This window comes from Bombyx mori, chromosome 24 (assembly GCF_030269925.1).
Source record: "Bombyx mori chromosome 24, ASM3026992v2".
Classification (NCBI taxonomy): Eukaryota; Metazoa; Arthropoda; class Insecta; order Lepidoptera; family Bombycidae; genus Bombyx; species Bombyx mori.
In genome coordinates this window covers 9,851,393-9,866,681 of record NC_085130.1, presented here as the reverse complement: position 1 = coordinate 9,866,681, position 15,289 = coordinate 9,851,393, and the positions used below count along the sequence as shown (strand labels likewise).

The 15,289-nt window shown below is 42.4% G+C and overlaps 1 protein-coding gene across 2 annotated transcripts in view; it reads left to right on the top strand.

The window, feature by feature from the left end:
* The window catches only part of LOC101736444 (protein slit), a 141,035-nt gene that overhangs the window by 99,110 nt on the left and 26,636 nt on the right, over positions 1-15,289 (top strand). For both annotated transcript variants that reach the window (XM_038019690.2, XM_038019689.2), the window contains 13 exons: positions 368-529; positions 1,702-1,772; positions 3,143-3,287; positions 4,869-5,012; positions 5,863-5,934; positions 6,926-6,997; positions 7,870-7,941; positions 8,500-8,663; positions 9,800-9,959; positions 11,323-11,414; positions 12,723-12,849; positions 13,514-13,585; positions 14,778-14,938. In XM_038019690.2, coding sequence (XP_037875618.1) covers positions 368-529; positions 1,702-1,772; positions 3,143-3,287; positions 4,869-5,012; positions 5,863-5,934; positions 6,926-6,997; positions 7,870-7,941; positions 8,500-8,663; positions 9,800-9,959; positions 11,323-11,414; positions 12,723-12,849; positions 13,514-13,585; positions 14,778-14,938 — 1,514 coding nt within the window. The remainder of the gene's footprint in view (positions 1-367; positions 530-1,701; positions 1,773-3,142; positions 3,288-4,868; positions 5,013-5,862; positions 5,935-6,925; positions 6,998-7,869; positions 7,942-8,499; positions 8,664-9,799; positions 9,960-11,322; positions 11,415-12,722; positions 12,850-13,513; positions 13,586-14,777; positions 14,939-15,289) is intronic.

Below are 15,289 nucleotides of genomic sequence, written 5' to 3'. Positions count from 1 at the left end.
GACGACGGCTTTTTTCCCTACCTATGCTAATAGCCTAGAGAGGCTATATCAGCTTCACCCTAACGTGTAGGTGAGCTCACGGGGCTCAAACCGAAGTGTAGCTAACACTGGCCCTAGCAAGAGCAGTGCTTCGCAGAATCTACCACCGGATCGGAAACGCGACCCACTGAGAAGATCCGGCAAGGAACTCAATGGGCTGTGTCTGTGGGTTAATTTACTCATCGAGCCCTTCGTCGCAAGCAATGGGTTCGTCGAGAAAGATGATGATGGTCACCAGCCAATGGAAGTCAATAAACATCAAATTTCGTGCGCCCGCTTTATTACATGAGGAAGTAAAGTTAACTATCATCTTAACAATTGTCGTCAGGACTTTAAATAACAACAACCTAACGTATTTGTCGTTGGAGCCGGTCACCGTCTCGCGACTGAGCACGCTGCGGCTGAGCGACAATCCGGTTGTCTGCGACTGTCGCGTCGCAAGACTGTCCACAGCTGTCCGGTCTGCTGGGATCATGGGCGTCGGCGCGAGGTGAGTGGACCACAGATTGGTAAACGTCTAAATTGTTACTGAAGTATCGATTGTGTGGTGTACTTTTAGAAGAGCGTCCTCATCTCTTCGTATAAGTGTCGTAAAGACGACTTTTGCCTTTATTAGTAGACTAGCTTTTGCCCGCGACTCCGTCCGCGTGAAATAGTTACTTTGGCATAACGCCAAATTTTATCCCCACTTCATTTACGTAGAAAGTGAAAATATTTTTGAATTATAGAATGTTAAGGTGCTATTTAAAGCCCTATTTTGAAACATTATTTATTGGTGCTCCACTTGTATTGGCCTTACCGTGATGTTATATAGCCTATAGCCTTTAATTAGAATTATTCAAATCGGACTAGTAGTTCCTGAGATTAGCGCGTTCAAACAAACAAACTCTTCAGCTTTATAATATTAGTATAGATGATCACTACGCTGACCACTTGATGGAGAGTGGTTAGTGTGTGACGTCAGCAATTCGCATGGCATAGCTAAGCCGTTGTCTGAACAAAAGGACCTCATTAACTGGCAGTTGACCGGAAAATTCCCGGGTTTTGAACAATGTCCGATTACGTTTCTTTATTGCATTAATGGGTCGAGTTTTCACTGCCCACCCTTATAACACAAAGAGAATTCTACCCTTAGACGGAGATGTCAACGTTGTCCCACCCTTCAAATCGGAAGGATTGTAGTACCCTCCACTAGTTAAACTTCCTTCATATTTAGGGTTTGGTTTTTGCTGCCCGATTTTATTTCTCATAGATGTTGTGCGTACAATATAAACCTATTTACGGGATTTGAATACTTACAGAATCGCAACTCTCTATACAAGTGCACTGGGGGCCGAAACTGGTGGTAGGATCTCTTGTGAGTCCGCACGGGTAGGTACCACCACCCTGCCTATTTCTGCCGTGAAGCAGTAATGCGTTTCGGTTTGAAGGGTGGAGCAGCCGTTGTAACTATACTTGAGACCTTAGAACTTATATCTCAAGGTGGGTGGCGCGTTTACGTTGTAGATGTCTATGGGCTCCAGTAACCATGTAACACCAGATGGGCCGTGAGCTCGTCCAGCCATCTAAGCAATAAAAAAAAACCTTCAGTCCACGAGGACTTCTAAGAAACATCACCATAGAAATAACGCAATTTGAAAGGTCTTTTTGCACGTTTTCCAGGTGTCAAGCTCCTGCAGCTCTACGTGGCTCGTTGCTGACCGACTTAGAGCCTCACGAACTCATCTGCAGTGGTAAGTTGGTATAGGCATCTCATGTTCTTTACGTGGCATATCAAACTGACAGGTTCAGAGAAGTAGCAAGGATAGTCCTCCCACGAGGTGGATCGAGGACCTATTGAAAGTCTCGGTTATCCTCAGGATGCAGGCAGCACGGGGCCGGTCGTTTTGGTGAGGCTTGGGGAGGTCTATGTTCAACAGTGGACGTCTAATAGACACAGTGTTGTATATTCCCGAACATAATACCCATATAACAGAAAATGCCTACGTTGGTACTGGTGGTAGTCCTACCTTTTGGTACTAGTGGTGGTAGTAGTGGTCCTGCGGGTGGTGTCCACCACCACGCTGCCTATTTCTGCCTTGGAACAGTAATGCGTTTAGGTTTGAAGAATGAGGCAGCCATTGTACTGTTATAAGTGAGAACTTAGAACTCATGTCTCAAGGTGGGTGGTGACATTTACGTTGTTGATGTCTATGGACGCCAGTAATCACTTTACACCAAGTGGCCGTGAGCTCATCCATCATAAGATAAAAAAACAAGTTAGTAGAAACAGCAAAGTAAACATAGCATTCGTTTGTGATCTCCAAAGCTGGATCGATTCATGACTTTGTCAAAGGGAAATTTGACTGTGTCTATGCATTTTTTGTTTCACTCACATAATGTGTTCAGTGGATTCGAACCAATGGAATTATAATCAGAGTTCATCTTCAGAAGGTTCATAATTTTAATAATTAATAAGCTATAATAAAAATGTACCAAGCACATGGCAAATCAGAGCAGTAGATATGTGTCGTTGGGCATAAAATATTTTCAGCTCTTTCATTATAAGGAGAAGAAACTAGAGAATATTTTTGTATTGACAAAAAGCCACCCTCACGTGGCGACGGTCAGCTTATGATGGCTACATTTTTGAAGTCGTCGTAACCTAAAGGATAAGACGTCCGGTGCATTAGTGTTGAGCGATCCAAAGGTGTTCGAACCCCGCAAGCGGGTGCCAATTTTTCTAATGAAATACGTACTTAATAAATGTTTACGATTGACTTCCACGGTGAAGGAATAACATCGCGTAATAAAAATCAAACCCGCAAAATTTATAATTTGCGTAATTACTGGTGGCAGGACGTCTTGTGAGTCCGCGCTGGTAGGTACTACTGCCCTGCCTATTTCTGCCGTGAAGCAGTAATGCGTTTCGGTTTGAAGGGCGGGGCAACCGTTGTAACTATACTAAGACTGAACTTGTATCTCAAGGTGGGTTGGGCCAATAAAAAAAAATATGCATCTTTCAATAATCACTCAATCATTAGATGAGCCGTAATCCAAGTAGACCAATAACAAAAGCGCTTAATCTTGTCCTCTACTATTCTGCGTCATCTTTTATTGACAGGACCTACAACAGCTTCGTCTGGTGAATGCTCAGCGGAGCCCCGCTGCCCGCCACCCTGTCGCTGCACTCCTGAGGGTATAGTGGACTGCAGGGAGAAGATGCTCTCAGAGCTGCCACCTACTATACCTCACAGAGCTACGGAGATGTAAGAATCAATTGTCCCTACTGGAGCGGTTGTCCACATTCCCAATGATCTTTGTTTTCACGTACTTACTCTCAAATGAAGTTCCCTTCACAGTATTTTTCACTACGCCATAAATGCTTCTTCGAACCAGATAATCAGGGTTCCATGGCAATTTAGTTTTTATAATCGGCGGTCAGGTTTAGTGACGTAAGCAATTAATATGAAAAAAATTATTGAAAAAATTAAAATTCAACTAAAAATCAAAAATAAATAATAATATAAAAAAACTAATAAAATACGCTTTTATACAAAATCCAACAAAAAATTAGAAAATAAATTTTAATAAATTTGAATTAAAAATAGTGTAAGAAGAAATGATTTTATTGTAAAAAAGCGTGTTTTTTTAAACTATTATTTAGTTTGGATTTATTAGTTGATATTAAAAAAATATTTTTTTTTTAATATATATTTTTTATATTGAGTTGTCATCGGTCCTTAATAAGTATACCAAATTTCGAGTTAATCCGACGTTTTGAAGGGGGTCAAAATCATGTTCAAAGATTCCGTTACAAACATACATACGTCTGCAGCTAATAAAAGCGGATTAAAAAGGGAATTGAGAGTTGTTTAAAAAAACTACCTGCCAATCACATGTAATTGAAGTACCATAAGAGATATGCATACGCAAGTCAAATTCAAAAGTTTTGTCACGCAACAAAAATTTAAAATGTTCGTTAGTGTTGCCAGCACAAAGTTTCCGCAGCATCGGATTGTCTGTGCCCTGACATTGTCTTTATTTATGACTAGCGACCCGCCCTCGCTTCGCTTCGGAAACATTAAAACACACATGAAAACAAAAAATAAAAAAAAAATAAAAAAAAGTAGCCTATGTTCATCAGAGACAATGTCGGCTTCTAATGGAAAAAGAATTTTTCAAATCGGTCCAGTAGTTTCGGAGTCTATTCGAAAAAAACAAACAAACAAATCTTTCCTCTTTATAATATTAGTATAGACAGTCACGATAACCACATACTAAACCAGGTTATGGTTCACACAGAACAGAGTGGGGATGTTTCTTTTTTGCATCAAGGACTACATCTGCTTAATTACCCAATTTAACAACAATTTGATAAGTTCTTCAAGCCCATCATCGACCTTATCGAACTTAAAGCTTTGTCATAGTGACTGCTGAACTTAAACAAGTCAATAAAGAAGACTTGTCGACCTCTTGTGAGTTCGCACAGGTAGGTACCACCACCTCGCCGTTTAGCAGTAATGCGTTTCGGTTTGAAGGGTGGGGTAGCCGTTGTAAATATATTGAGACCTTAGATCTTATACCTCAAGGTGGGTGGCGCATTTACGTTATAGATGTCTATGGGCTCCAGTAACCACTCAACACCAGGTGGGCTGTGAGCTCGTCCGCCCATCTAAGCAATAAATAAAAAATATTACAAAATTAAAATGGTGTATTTTTGTATTTACCCCCTTTCTCTACCCTCAGCCTGTCTCCCACTTAGCTACCTATTTAAGTCACAAAACCTTTGCGGTGACACAAAGCCGAGCGAGCTACTGATGATGAAAGCTGCTTCTGTCTCTTTTCAGTCGCTTGGAACAGAATGAGATAACCGAAGTCGGCAGCGGCGCCTTCTCATCCATAAAGAGGGTGACCAGGATCGACCTGTCCAACAACAAGATCGCCAAAATCTCAGCGGACACATTCCAAGGACTCGTACATTTAACCTCACTGTGAGTGCTCCGATAAAGATCCTTGGAATCTGCAAAACTGGACGTCTTGACAACAGTACTAACACAACGAAAACAAATGAAGCTAGCGTCAGAAAGCTACTTCGATAAGGCGTCATGATAATCGCCTTATCATTGCCGCCGCTGACTACACCCCGAATCCTGATCATGCAGGAGCCAGTCACCGTCGACGCCCTAGACACGTCCTTACGGATCCATCAGATCCAATAACTCTTGCATTAGACGCCTTCAGTTCTAACACTAGGTGCCAGCTTAGGGACCCCGGTAACCGTACTCGTCGAACTCGACAAAGAGGTCGACGTGGAACCTAACCTGAACATCAGTCCGCTGAGTTTCTCCCCGGATCTTCTCAGCGGGTCGCGATGCCAATCCGGTAGTAAATTCATTCGCGAAGCAGCTGCTCTTGAGTTGTTGGGTCTCCTTGGAGGCGCTCGGGTAGCTGTTAGCAAATCCCACCCCTCCTGGCTGAGCTTTTGCTCGCCCACCTGTCCTGGTGAAACTGGAAAGGCACCAGTAATCCTTCAATCGTAAAAAAAAAGCTAACATACACCAACATTCGTCCAACACTCGAAATTCCACCCTAATAACTAATGCCTGAAGACTTAGATTAATTTTATGCATCAAATTTTCTCGTTTGTTTGATATTGACGCTTTAAAAATGAAGATACAGATATAGTGGACTGAAAAAAGTATGATCGCCTATCAAACTCACTAGACATTTTACAATAAATATATATTGTAAGGACAATAATAATTTGTCTTTACCGATTTATAGAACAGTAAACCAAGTTTTACAAACATGATAGTACTGTAATGTTAAACTATTTCACAGAGTCTTGTACGGAAATAAAATAAAGGATTTGCCGTCGGGAGTATTCCACGGGCTGGGATCGCTCCAATTATTGTAAGTTTCACATAATTCACAGGTCTTAAAAACTGCACAATTGTGTTTTTATAATACGTCCTTTGTCTATGCTGAGGGCGTTAAGGATTATCGACCCAAAGAGGAGGATCTAGTAAGCGTGCGCTTGAAATGTAATAAGTTTTTTTTATTTTTTATTGCTTGGTTGGGTGGACGAGCTCATGGCCCACCTGGTCTTAACTGATTACCGGAGCCCATAGACACCTACAACGTAAATGCCGCCACCCACTTTGAGATATGAGTTCTAAGGTCTTAAGTATGGTTACAACGGCTGCTCCACCCTTCAAACCGAAACACATTACTGCTTTACGGTAGAAATAGGCAGAGTGGTGGTACTAACCCGTATGGACTCACAAGAGGTCCTACCATCAGTAATTACGCAAATGATAATTTTTTCGGGCTTGATTTATATTAACTACACGATGTTATCCCTTCACCGTGGAAGTCAATCTTGAACACTTGTTAACTACGTATTTCATTAGAAAAATTGGTACCCGCCTGCGGGATTCGAACACCGGTGCATCGCTATACACGAATGCACCGGACGTTTTATCCTTTAGGCCAAGACGACTACAAATGTAACAGTACCATTGAGAGTGCCAAGACCGGTGTCCCCTGTTGGGCCTCATATCCTGTACCCCCTAAAGGCACCTCTGACATCATCATCATCATTCTTCTGCCCTTCTCCCAGTCACCTGGGATCGGCGCAACATGTTTTCTCCTTCCATACTACTCTATCATATACCATTCCTCCGCTCACTTTCTTATTACACATATCGACTTTCACGCAATCCATTTTTTTTCTGAGGTCTGCCTTCCTCAAAAGCCTTCCACATTCATAGTTAAAACTCTCTTACCAACCTCATTCTCATTTCGTTTCATCACATGTCCATACCATCCCAAATGCGTGTTTCTCAACCTTCTCTGTCACATGTGCCACTTTCTAAAGCCGCCTCTGATTTCTTAATTACAGACTGCTGAACTCGAATGAGATTACGTGCGTCAAAAAGGACACGTTCCGTGATTTAGAGAATCTAAAATTACTGTGAGTGCATTTTCAATTTTGAACACCCTGTACATAAACTTGGTTCGCTACCACGAAAGTCGATTTCAACTCACTGCTCGTTGTCGCGTCGATGTGAAACTATGCGGGCATGTTTTTTTTTCATTGCCCTTGTAGACAGACTAGCATACGGCCCACCTGATGGTGAGTGGTTACCGTCGCCCATGGACTTCAGCAATGCCAGGGGCAGAGCCAAGCCGCTGCCTACAGTACAGTACAGTACAGACGGAAACAAAAGAATATTGCACAACGCGATGTTCTGATGATGGGAGGCTGATAACTCTTCAACGGCTATTTGTTTTTATTTATTGATTCGATGTTTGGTCCTTAAGACCACTTAAGGACCAATCGGATCCAATAACCATATCGGAAGTCATAGTCATCAAGAACCTAAATGCCGTCACACACTTGGAGACATGAATTCTAAGGTCTCAGGCTATACAGTATTATGGCTGCCCCACCCTTCAAACGGAAACGCATTACTGCTTCACGGCAGAAATAGGCAAGGTGGTGGTACCTACCCGTGTGGAATCACAAGACTCCCTACCACCACTAGCAAACTAAGCCCACAGACCTCACTTGAATCTCAACATGCCCGTTGAGACATAAGGCCATAATGTGGACGAGTTTATGGTCCACCTGGTGTTAATTGGTAACCGGAGCCCATAGACATCTAGAACGTAAATACCGCCACCCACCTCGGAACACGAGTTGTAAGTACTCAGTTTTAACAATAGAACGGTTGCCCCACGCTTCAAAGGACGTTCTCTCAAGCCTTCGAACTGATATCAAAAAGAGCATGTTTTATTTATATCATATATTGAAGTTTTCAATGTGTAAACATGTTTTTCCAGGTCTTTATACGACAACAATATACGATCACTGCCGAATGGTACCTTCGATGCTTTGACGGGAATCCAGACCTTGTGAGTATTCATCAGGAAAATGGTCAATTGATAAACCCGTTCTTTCTTACGTAAGGTATCACGATGGAAGGATGTATTAACGAAGCAGCTACCTTTGAATTGTTGAATCCTTTTCTCGTGACGATCTTTTTTTTATTGCATAGTTGGGTAGACGAGCCCATAGACATCTACAACGAAAATGCCGCCATCTAAGGTCTCAGTATAGTTACAACGGCTGCCCCACCCTTCAAATCGAAAGGCATTACTGCTTCACGACAGAAATAGGCAGGGTGCTGGTACCTTCCCGAGCGGACTCACGGGATGTCTTACCATCAGTGATCTTAATAGCAATAATAAATAGTTAAATACAATTTGTCGAACTTGAGAAGGGTCTCCGTCTGCCACCATATCTTCGTTCAATCTTTGTGGGCCCGACATCTCAAGCGAATAAGGACCCCGTGCATCAGCTAATCGACAACAAACCAGGAACCACTGGTAGTACCAGCTTCGCAAGACCTCAATTCGATCAGATATGAACATACAAAAGTTTGGCACTGTAATATTCACCTTGTGCCCCAGGCATTTAGGTCGGAATCCGTTCGTATGCGACTGTTCCCTCCGCTGGCTGGCTGCCTACTTGCGCAAGAATCCCATCGAGACGTCTGGTGCCAAGTGTGACTCTCCGAAGCGCATGAACAAAAAGCGAATCGACGCTCTCAGGGAAGAGAACTTCAAATGCAAGCGTGAGTTGCCATCGTAGTTTTTTTTTGAAGTGAAACTTCTTTAGGCGCCTTAGGGTAAAATTTTTACAGATACGTCACGCAGGTATGCAACGGAAGTGTCGAAAAATTTTAATACAGCGCCATCTATGAGATTTTTTAATACTAACGCGCGTATGAAACCTCTTGTAGTGAATTTCAATTTAGGATTATACGACATTTAGGATAATTGTATTTTAATTTATGAAGATTTCACTTCTAACACGTGTGAATTGCACACATGTTATTTTTTTTTATTGCTTAGATGTGTGGACGAACTCACAGCCCACCTGGTGTTAAGTGGTTACTGGAGCCCATAGACATCTACGATGTAAATGCGCCACCCACCTTGAGATAAGTTCTAAGGCCTCAAGTATAGTTACAACGGCTGCCCCACCCTTCAAACCGAAACGCATTACTGCTTCACGGCAGAAATAGGCGAGGTGGTGGTACCTACTCGCGCAGACTCACAAAAGGTCCTACGACCAGTAAAAAAAAAGGTCCTACCACCAGTTGCTAGGGTAGTGCCACACGCTCCGTGCTCTTAAAGATAAATCTTCGGTTGCTTCTAATTTTTTATTGCCCTGTTAGGCAGACGAGTAGACGGTCTACCTGATGAGTGGTTACCGTTGCCCATGGACTTCAGCAACGCAGAATCGCAGAGCCAAGCCGCTGCCTACCCGACCGACTGTGCGTGATTTGTTCCTAGTTGTTATATGGTTACGCACTGAGGGTTCGGGATAAATAAAATTTCACCAAAGTACAACTAAAAATTGTATTCAACACTTAAAACACTCAACAAACAATTTAAAACTCTCAATTCGCTTCTTCCGCTTCGCTTGAGGTGATCAGTTCGCTGTTTCGCTTCGAGTAATTCCGATTACTGACTGACTGACTGCGTGCCATCCCTGCAACGCTTTTACATCCGATACCTCATCCCTAGAATTATCGAGAATATTCCACACCTCTCTAGTAGCAGTTTCCGCTATGTGACAATAGATGGCGTTGTAATTCTCGAGCGTACTAGATCCTTCGATATTCGTTCGACTATTCGGCGATAGATGGCGCTACTCTTACCGGCGTAGCAGTATTTATTATACACGTGCGTGATCCCGGTCCAGCGGGTGAGGGCGCGGGGGAAGCGGCGGCATGCGGGGGCGCGGCGTGGTGCCCGGCAGCGTGCACGTGCGAGGCGGCGGCGCTGCGGTCGCTGTCCGTGCGTTGTGAGCGCGCCGGCCTTCGCGACCTGCCCCGGGACCTACCCCTCAATACCAGGCTGCTGTGAGTATGCTCTTCTTTTTCCTACCTATGCTGATAGCCTTGAGAGGCTATTTCAGCTTCTCCTTGACGTGTAGGCGAGCTCACGGGGCTCTAACCGGGAGTGTTGCTAACACGGGTCCTAGCAAGAGCAGTGCCTCGCAGAATCTACTACTGGATCGGAAACGCGACCCACTAAGAAGATCCGGCGAGAAACTCAGTGAGCTGGGTCTATGGGTTATTTATTCGTATGTTCACGGGGACAGCGCCCCATAGACACAGCCCACTGATTTTCACGCTTTTTACAGTACAACGACTGTCCCACCCTTCAAACCTAAAGTAGTCAATAAACTACAAATAAAATAAATTCCCGCCCTCGCCAAGGATTTTCAAGAGAAATGAATAAGTACAGATAAATATCAGCTTATGATCCTGTAGACCGTATGGTAAACAGTCGACGTCGCCCTAAACACGTCATTCCGGATCCATCCGATCTATTAACGATGCTTTTAGGTACCTCAAGTACCTGCCACCGTCCTCGCCAAAGCCGTCGCTTGCGACGAAGGACTCGTCGAATAAATTAACTTACAGACACAGCCCACTGAGTTTCTCACCGGATCTTCTCACTGGGTCGCGCTTCCCATCCGATAATAGACTCTGCGAAGCACTGCTCTTGCTAGGGTTAGCGTTAGCAATCTCTTAGGTTGAACCCGTGAGCTCACCTACCCGTCCACGCTTAGCTACAATAGCTCCTTAGACTACCAGCGAAGAGGTAGAGGAAAATAGAAAAACAAAAGAGCTCTGCGATCGCTGGGACCGGCACATATTCTTTAACTGCAATATAGTTGATTGTACCCGCGACAATCTACGCAATTATCGATGAGAGAGCGTCTTCTCAGCTCGTACAGGCAAAGACCACACTGCATTTCTGCAGATAAATAGCATTGGGGCAGCCGTATACCATAAAACTGACTTAACACCACACAGGCTTTAGGCCCGTTCATAGAATCTTCGAAAATCAATTGATATATCCGACATACTCTACTGGTGGTAGGACCTATAGTGAGTCCGCGCGGGTAGGTACCACCACTGCCGTGAAGCAGTAATGCGTTTCGGTTTGAAGGGTGGGGCAGCCGTTGTAACCATACTCAAGACCTTAGAGCTTATATCTCAGGGTGGGTGGCGCATTTACGTTGTAGATGTCTATGGGCTCCAGTAACCACTTAACACCGGGTGGGCTGTGAGCTCGTCCACCCATTTAAGCAATAAAAAAAAGGCCCGTGTCACCCAAAGACCTCTCTGATGTAGTGAGTGCCGGACAAGTTGCGCCATTAGCCGGTAGCGGCCACGCGTCACGCAATACTGACACTGTTGCAAATGTTCACAGAATGATGTCGGACAATAATTTGGGACAGATAAAGTCTGACGGACTCTTCGGGAGGCTGCCGGACCTCACCAAACTGGACTTCAGGAACAACGGTAGGCAGTGGGCAGTAATCCCAACACAAATCTATATCAAATATACTCAATAACTTAATCTCCGAGCCATATTTTTAATACGCTTTTATTAGCTTCCGACGTATGTATATTATGTTAGTATGTAACGGTATTTTTGAACATGATTTTGACCCCATTCAAAACGTCGGATTAACTCGAAATCTGGTATACTTATTAAGGACCGATGACAATTCAAAATAAAAAAAAAGTTGAAATTATTTTTAATTTAAATTTATTTTCTATTTTTTAGTTGAATTTTCTATAAAAGCGTATTTTGTTAGTTTTTTGAAACTATTATTTATTTTCTCTGAAATTTCAACGATGGTATGATATTATATAAATTGCGAAGTAACATGACTAAAGGAAGGCAAGGGATCAGATGGGAAGATGAGATAAAGCTGACAACCAGCCCTAAGTGGAGAAGGGCTGCTTAAGATAGACAACAAAAATTAAATCATCAGCCCTAAAAGTTCAGGACAAGGGGCCCATTTATTAAACATTACATGCGCACTAATACCATACAATATCCTTTTCGAATAATGGCTTAGGCTGGAGCACACAATAACCAACTATGACTTTATATTTTCATTTATTTTGCATCAATCATTTCATTACTTGAACAACTGCTTTCGACGATTTCGTATTCAAACCATCCATCATCAATCCATCTTACGACTTCCAGCGTTTTATGAACATTGTTAAGCCCATCTTACGACTTCCAGTACGACCGTTTTATGAATATTGTTAAGCCCATCTTACGACTTCCAGTGCAAGCGTTTTATGAACACTGATAAGCCCATGTTACGACTTCCAGTACGACCGTTTTTTGAACATTGTTAAGCCCATCTTACGACTTCCAGTAAGACCGTTTTATGAACATTGTTAAGCCCATCTTACGACTTCCAGTACGACCGTTTTATGAACATTGTTAAACCCATCTTACGGCTTCCAGTACGACTGTTTTATGAACATTGTTAAGCCCATCTTACGACTTCCAGTACGACCGTTTTATGAACATTGTTAAGCCAATCTTACGACTTCCAGTAAGACCGTTTTATGAACATTGTTAAGCCCATCTTACGACTTCCAGTGCGAGCGTTTTATGAACACTGATAAGCCCATTTTACGACTTCCAGTACGACCGTTTTATGAACATTGTTAAGCCCATCTTACTACTTCCAGTACGACCGTTTTATGACCATTGTTAAGCCCATCTTACGACTTCCGGTACGAGTGTTCTATGAACATTGTTAAGTTGCTATCTGTACATATTGGAAACGTGTTTACTAGGCATATCGGTCATTGAGGACAACGCGTTTGACGGCGCCGCCAACATCCAGGAGATGCTGCTGGATGGGAATCTGCTGCAGACCGTCACCGACAAAATGTTCTTCGGACTCCACAGTCTTAATGTCCTGTGAGTATCGCGAGGAGTCCTCAGAGTCCGCAGAGGAGCTTGTGCGTCCACAGCGCCTATCAAGAGATCGCCAAACTTCGTCAAGCCCTGGAATTAACGGATCACGGCCCACCTAATGTTAAGTGGTTACTGGATGCCAAAGACATCTACAACGTAAATGCGTCACCCACTTTGAGATATAAGTTCTAAGGTCTCAAGTATAGCTACAACGAATACTCCACCCTTCATACCGAAACGCATTACTGCTTCACGGCAGAAATAGGCGAGGTGGTGGTACCTACCCGTGAGGACTCACAAGACGTCCTACCACCAGTAGTTACGCAAATTATTATTTTGCGGGTTTGATTTTTATTGCACGAAGTTATTCCTTCACCGTGGAAGTCAATCGTGAACATTTGTTGAGTACGTATCTCATTAGAACGATTGGTACCCGCCTGCGAGATTCGAACACCGGTGCATCGCTACATACGAACGCACCGGACGTCTTATCCTTTAGGCAACGACGAATTCAAAATACAACGGCTACCTCGCCCTTCAAATCGATACGCATTACTGCTTCACGGCAGAAATAGGCAGGGCGGTGGTACCTACCCGCGCGGACTTACAAGAGGTCCTACCACCAGTTACGGCAACAGTTTAATGACGGTATTTCTTCATATTGCAGATCATTAACGCATAACAAGATTAAATGCATCACACCGGGCGCATTTGACCATCTCACCACGCTCTCAACACTGTAAGTAGCTTAGTCTGGTCTTTGTGTGGAATTTATCTTAATTTGTTCACCTTAACCATATTTAACAGTTGACAGTAGAAAACTGTTTGGTTTTTAATACGCTTTTATTAGCTTCATAAGTATGTTAGTATGTAGGTAACGGAATCTTTGACTGTGATTTTACTTTGATTCCCTTCCAAACGTCGGATTAACTCGAAATTTTCTGCACTTATCAAGGAGCGATGATAATTCAATATTAAAACAAAATGTAAAAATTGAAATTCAACTAAGAAATGAAAAATAAATAATAGTTAAAAAAAACTAACAAAATACGCTTTTATAGAAAATCCAACAAAAAAATAGAAAATAAATTTTATATTACTTAATATAATATTTGAAAAAATAGCTAAAGCAATAACTAAATATGTTTCCATAATCAAAATCATATAAGTAGATACATATAAGTAGAAAGTGAACAGAGAAGAGAAATTTAGAAATTTAAGTTACAAAAAAACAAAAGCAACCCAATACGCACATATTATTTTGTACATCAACTTATAACTATAAAACTATAATAATCATCGGACTACTAAATCACCTTATAAATATTTTAAAATAGCTTTTCTATATGCTACAAGTGACAAGCAAAAGATTAGTCAGCATTAGAGAACTTAGCATCATACAACCTACAAGATCTACGGACAAAAGAGTTAGAAGCATATTTCGTTCGAGCCGTGGACATGTGGAAGGTCTGTTTAGAACGCGCGGAAATACGACTACATTTAAATGAAAATTTGGAAAGAAGATAGCTAGAATCAATCTCAATTATTTATTATCACAATGATAATCCTTCTACTCATATCTGTCAATAAAATATTTGTAACTATTGAAACGATGCACCTCGCGCTTTCCTAACAGACTTCAAAAAAGGAGGGGGTTCTCAATTCGACTGTATATTTTTTTTTTGTTTGTTACAGCATAACTTTTGACTGGGTGCATCGATTTTGATAATTTTTTTTTAATAGAAAGCTGACGTTTTCCTTGTGGTCCCATTTCAATTAGTCCAGTTCTGATAATTGTAGTCTTCCAACAACAACTCGCTGTTTTCAGACGGACACTTCATCAACTTGTCCCCTATACAAGATGGCGCTTACCCTCTACCCTCCATAGCTCATCTGTCATTTTGACATGTGTCACTTCTGTCATCCTTCAGTGAGCTGTCATCGAACCCGCTGTCGTGCACCTGTCACATGTCGTGGCTGGCACAGTGGCTGCGATCGCGGCGTTTGTCGACGACAGCCACGTGTGGCTACCCGGCTGCGCTCAGAGACGCCAGCATCCACCACCTCGAGCCGGCTGACTTTAAATGCACCCGTTAGTGTAATCTATTAATCAAAAATGTTTCCAGGACACTCCTTCGAGAAAATTCCAGCGGCTCTTCAACATAACATATTTTGTTGGCCTTATAGGCAGACGAGCATACGGCCCACTTGAAGGTGAGTGGTTACTGTCGCCCAAATTCTCAGTAAATTTATGGTTATTTACTGAAATTTCAGTAGATTTTTTGAAAGATACTGTCAATTTAAAAGTCACATTCTGGATAAACAATTGGAATAAAGATTCTTTCGTTCATAATTAATTCTCTTTCATGATGTTTTTTGTACAACAACATATGAGATATGTAGAATTGGAAACGTGGCACGTAAAATAAAATTATTCCACTGT